Source organism: Metopolophium dirhodum, chromosome 2 (assembly GCF_019925205.1).
Source record: "Metopolophium dirhodum isolate CAU chromosome 2, ASM1992520v1, whole genome shotgun sequence".
Taxonomy (NCBI): domain Eukaryota; kingdom Metazoa; phylum Arthropoda; class Insecta; order Hemiptera; family Aphididae; genus Metopolophium; species Metopolophium dirhodum.
The window spans coordinates 30,471,935-30,477,934 of NC_083561.1; the positions used below are offsets into that span (position 1 = coordinate 30,471,935).

Sequence of the window (6,000 nt, forward strand, 5' to 3'; positions counted from 1 at the left end):
GCTGGGTCGTTGGGCTATACATACAGAGAACGGCTAGAACAGTAAAATATATTATGGAATATCATAACCATAATATCGATAGAAATGGTCTCGGAAACGGGAAGTGAGTGACAAAAAAATGCTAGTGTGGTAATAGGCAATGTCAGTTTTGGCCGAATTGCAGCCTTCGCCAATGGCTCGTGTTACAAACGTTGGCCGCGGTTTAAATACCTCACTATCCACTCTTGCCACACTGCAATATATAATAAATATTAATTTGTCTGCAAATGATAGTGTAAAATAGTATATACTGTGCGGGTATATTAGTAGTTTCAAGTATTAGATTCTGACCGGAGCGATGAATGTATTGATTTTTCAATGATGTTTGTTATTTTTTGTTTCTGTACATATTTTTAAAAATATTTTGATTCATTTTGAGCTGTTTTCAGGCATTTTCAAGTTTCAATTTTTTTTTAGTTTTTTTTTTTTCCATATAATACGTCAAAAAGCTTGAAAATGTAATACAAGGCAGGCTACATTGTTAGAATATCAGTTTAAAAATACAAAGGCAATTTTTTTATAGGTATAAGCATTTAAAGTCCAACTTTTAACAAAATTTATCAAATTGATTATTATTATTAAATATTATATTTTATACACACAATGACAAATTCGAATGCAATTTTTTCGGCAAAAATTAATTTAACCTACTGCGGTACTAATGCCTAATAGTAAAAGAAATTACTACAATAATGTCATAAAATATACCTACTTAGTAATATCTATTATAGGCTGACTGACCGTCTTCGATCTGAATCGTTTTTCGTATACAATGATTTTATATAACTGAATTAAAATTTAAAACACCCATTACAGTGACCCTACAGACACCTAACGTACAGCAGAGCATTACCCACTTATCTGCTTTTTTTATATACAGATTCAAAATACTGTTTATAGCAAGCCAGAATGAATCTCCACCCACTTCGGCATTTTATAACACGTTATAAAATTTAATAGTTAGGTACGCGCGACAAAATATAATAACATAAGACACGTTCGGCCAAAATCGTCATCCCGCGGTGCGTGCAGCTCTGCGGTTTCGTTTATTAAGGTACGGTTTCCCTTGCGCGATCGCGAACGCGATCTGCGTTCTAAGATCGCGCGTCCCGATCGCGCGACTGCTGATACAATGTAAATTAATAGCGTTGGTTTCCCCTGCGCGATCGCGGTCGGCGATCTAAATTTGTTCGCGGCGCGAACGCGAACTGACTGGTCTCCGAGCAGACAAATCGCGTTCGCACCGCGATCGATGTGTTGTTTTGATGATATTATTTAATATTAATAATATGCAACTCATTTATGATTGAACACTCGTTGACATCGGTCGTTCAAAACATGAGTTCTTCAATGGTAAAATTTACTAAGGAGCAAGACGAGATATTGGTTGAATCTGTAGCTAAACACCCCCCAATTTATAATCCCCAAAGCAAAGATTATAAAGATTTGAACATACGGGATGCAATTTGGAAAGATATAAGTTGCAACGTTGGACGAAGTGGTAAGCAAAATATTATTATAAATATTGTTTGTAAAAAGTATTAAATTTGTAGGAATATAAATAACTTTGTTTTTACATTGAAATTATAATATATTATTATAATATTACGATTATAACAAGTGTACAACAGATAATTTAACTATTTAAGTTTAAAATAAATGATTATTTTCAAGATAAGACCATGACACTGTCTATTTATGATTGAGTATTTTAGAAGTGATGAAAGCACGTGTAGGTACATCTATACAACAAGCAACAAGCTAAAAATAAATTATAATTTCTGGACATTTATTTTTATCGTGTATATTATAATATCAAAACTAATTTTAATCTCCGTGATATACATTATAATGAATTATGAATTATTTTTAAAATATTAAAATAGTAAAATAATTTTAAAAATGTAAGCATTTTTGTGTGAGACGGTTACTTATATTAAACATTGTTAAAACTAATTATTTATTTATTTAAAAAAAAACACACACTAAGTATTGGTCGAAGTATTGGTAGATGATATTCTTGAAATTTGGTGATTTTGCCACGAGACTGCACCTTCTTGAATAAAAAATTGTTTAAATTTTTCTCTAACATCAAAACCATCTGCACTCGCAAAGCCACCTCTACTACATAAAGTGCCCATCTCAATACTTTGTCCTTCGTCATATTCATAGTAAATTTTATTACCTTTTTCTAAAAACGCATCTCTCAGCATATTGTGCAAACAACATGCGACAATAACTAAATCGTCGCATACTTCTACATCAATTGCTATTGCAGTATGAAATACTCTGAAAACTTGTGCTAATAAGCCAAATGCATTTTCCGTCACCCTACGACAACGACTCAACCTGTAATTAAAAATAGTTTTTGCTCTATCTTGTTTAGCCGTAGATCTAGAGTACGGTTTCATTATATGTCTGTGAAGTCTGAATGCTTCATCGCCAACAATAACAAACGGTGTAGAATTATCAAAGCCTGGTAGTTTTTCGTCACTTGGGAAATTAAAATTGCCAGAATAAATTTGTTGGCCCATTTTTGATTTTCCAAATATGCCACTGTCTCCTTCTTTACCATAGGATCCAACATCAATGACTAAAAATTTACAATTCGCATCTACCAATGCTAATAAGACGAGTGAAAAATGTTCTTTATAGTTAAAATATAAAGAACCGGTATTTTTTGGGCACTTCATTCGAATATGTTTACCATCGATTGCGCCAATACAATTTGGAAAATTCCATCTTGTCCAAAACTCTCGAGCTTTTTCTTTCATATTTAATTTACTCGGATTAGGTATAAAATGTGTCAACAGATGCTTTTTCATAGATTTTAAGGTATTTTGTATTATAATACTAATATAGCTGTGTGATATCCGGAAAGCAAAAGATAAAGAACGGTACGTTTCTCCAGAAGCTAAAAATCTAAAAAAAAAAATAATATATATTATATGCATGTCATTATTTATTTATTTATTTGAATCAAAATACACTAATAATACAATTTTATTTTTTATTTATTTATTTATTTATTTTTTTATTTACTTATTTATTTTATTTATATTTAAATTATATAAAATATTAAAAATATATATATAAATTTTTATATAAAAATAACACGATTGTTTTTTATTAATTATGTTTTTATTATTAATCAGTATTTTAATAACTCTTGTTCGAAATCGATTACGAATATTTATTTGTACTAGATGAAGACTGCAAGAGAAGGTACAAGAATATTAAAGATGCCTATTTAAAAAATAAACGGGCAAGAATAATGAATACTGGAGCAAGTGCCTCTTCAAAACCCTCAAAATGGCATTTAGCACCATTTTTAAGTTTTTTGGATACAATACCACAAGAAAGAAAGTAAGTACCTTATTACATATGATAGAGTGATTGATTTCAAGCGCAACACTAATTATTATTTATTTCCCAAACTATTAACTTTTTTCAAAAATTTTTTTTTTTTAATTTTTTGATACATATTATTTATTAATTGTAGTTAATTTTAATTTGGCTATAATAACAAATTATTAATATTTATTATTCATTTTAACAGCACAACATCAAATATATATGATACTGATAATAATGAAGATTCTGGCTCAGACGAAGAGGAAATAAATATCACACAAGATGATATTATACTGCAGTCATTACCAGTAACGCAATGTCCTCAATCTCCGTCGACTTCAAAAGCACAAAAATCGACTAATAAAAGAAAAAATTTAAATGTCACTGAATTATTAGAAAAAAGATCCAAAGAAAGAACAGAGCTGATGACACAACTAATTGCTAAAAAAAATACGGATGAGTACGATGATGTTGATCATTTTTTCAAAAGTTTAACTCTATCTGTCAAAAAGTTGCCACCACACTTAATTTCACAGGCGAAATTGAAAATGTTGACAATTGTGACTGACTTGGAACTTCAAGCTGCAAATAATCATGCACATAACGTCCACATCATACCTGGCAATCGCAGAGTATCATTACAGTCAAATAATTCTACTAGTAGTTCCCCATATTCTAACAACTTTACTCCATACAGTTATAGTCCACCTTCACTAGATTCACCATTATATTCAAATATTCAACAACAGTTCGGACCAGAAAATCCAACTACATTTACGCCTTTCCAGTCAGTTCAAAATATGAACAATGAATGGAACACCAATTCTCAAGAAATTTAACAATATATTTTAAAATATTATCTTATAAGGTATTTTGATTTTTTTTTTAATTAATTGTTCATAAGTCAATGAAATATATGATAAGGTAACTATTTTTATTTATTTTGATCAATAAAAAATTGATTTATTATTAACTTTGATACAAATTGTATATTAAAATAAAACAACAGTATTCCACAAATAAATTTATAAATCTGAGTTCTTATTTCATTTTACTTTATCTGTACCTATTTGAAAAATTGTACTTACCTCAATGTAACCGCCAATTTTTCTTCTGGTGATATGGGTTTCCTTATAAAAAATGTTGGATTTAATGTTAAATCATCTCTTATTAGATTCAAAATAAAATCGAACTGATTACGGTTTAATCTAAAAAATTCTCTAAACTTAATTTCATTATTTTTCAGATGGCCGTTGATAAGTATTTCATGATAACCTTCGGTACTCCTCTTTGTAAATAATGGATCATGCGGCTTTCTTTTTTCTTCCGACAAATACCGTAAGATCTCATCATCTTCTTCTTCTTCTAGCAAAAGAATTTTTAAGATTTCTTTATCGACTGTATCCATTAAAATAATTTTTAAAAACGAACAGTACTCGTGCACCGTGAACTTAGCACTTCAAAATATCGAGTTCGACTGACGGACGACTGTTAAAATATAAATTATAAATCTTTGGGTCGCAACGTAGAATCGTCTAGAGCAAACCAACATGACGCGAACGCGATCTTATTTCGTAGTTCGCGTTCGCAGTTCGCGTTCGCGGTTTGCGTTCGCGATCGCGCAAGGGAAACCGTACCTTTACGTTTCAGAGTCAAAACTTTAATTAAACAGTTCACACGAATACACGATGCGTGCGAAGTCCACGTATGATTATCATATACTGCAAGGTGTTTCAGGTTGTCGAGTCGACTTCAGAAGCCGCGGCGTCGTCAGCTGTCGCTCGGGGTTCTTGGATACGACAATTAACCTGCAGGTAGGGCTAGCGGTATTTTCGGTATACCGGTATTTTTGGTATTTTAGAATACCGGTATACCTATATATTTACAATAACGACGATTATAACGTATAATTATAATATATTACCTATTACGATTCTCTTGGCGGCCGAAAACGGGAGGTTTAAAAAAAAAGAAAAATTGGGAAAAAATAACTTAATTTTTAAAGTAATTTTTCGTTGAAACGACTCCGGTGCTCAGGAAATACCACACCAAATCGTGCACAGTGGTGGGAGAGCTGTTGGTAGTAATCCTACAACAACGTATAGGACTATCAGACTTCGCATCTTAATGAGTTCACAAGTATACTATGCGAGATATCCATTAACGTCCATGCACAATACTCCGTCAATCTGCCGTACGGCTGGTTTGAAGTAGACTATTTAGAGCGCCTTACTGCTGGTTTGGTTGTATATTATATACTATACAAATAGCCATCTGTGGCAACTGGTGAGAGTCGGTTGAGCTCTGACACCACTCTCTAGCGGTGACGTCCGGTTATACCCGGCCTTCTTACGACCGACCACGATCGATCGGTAGAGCGCAATGCTGTTACCATCTCGGCTCGAAACGCCCACGTGTCCGAATACCCATATTATTGTATCTGTATTATTGAAATTTAAAAAATGGCCAACGGTATATTTTATAAATTATGATTCATCTGTTTGTGAACTATTGAGACGACGGAAAATCACATAATATACAAATGGGTAGACGTATAGGTACGTCAAAATAAATATTTAGACTCATTTTAAGCTATTTATTCTATGC

The 6,000-nt window shown here is 31.9% G+C and overlaps 2 protein-coding genes across 2 annotated transcripts; one reads left to right on the forward strand and one right to left on the reverse strand.

The window, feature by feature from the left end:
• The first annotated feature begins 1,121 nt into the window (after positions 1-1,121).
• Positions 1,122-4,469, forward strand: LOC132938947 (uncharacterized). The gene is made up of 3 exons (XM_061005927.1): positions 1,122-1,540; positions 3,246-3,405; positions 3,599-4,469. Exons 1-3 carry the CDS (start codon positions 1,342-1,344, stop codon positions 4,230-4,232), a joined length of 993 nt encoding a protein of 330 aa, XP_060861910.1. The 5' UTR covers positions 1,122-1,341; the 3' UTR covers positions 4,233-4,469.
• Positions 1,551-5,019, reverse strand: LOC132938946 (uncharacterized). The gene is made up of 2 exons (XM_061005926.1): positions 4,482-5,019; positions 1,551-2,961 (listed from the first exon to the last, which is right to left on the reverse strand). The coding sequence occupies exons 1-2, from the start codon at positions 4,799-4,801 to the stop codon at positions 2,025-2,027; spliced, it is 1,257 nt and encodes a 418-aa protein (XP_060861909.1). The 5' UTR covers positions 4,802-5,019; the 3' UTR covers positions 1,551-2,024.
• Positions 5,020-6,000: the final 981 nt, after the last annotated feature.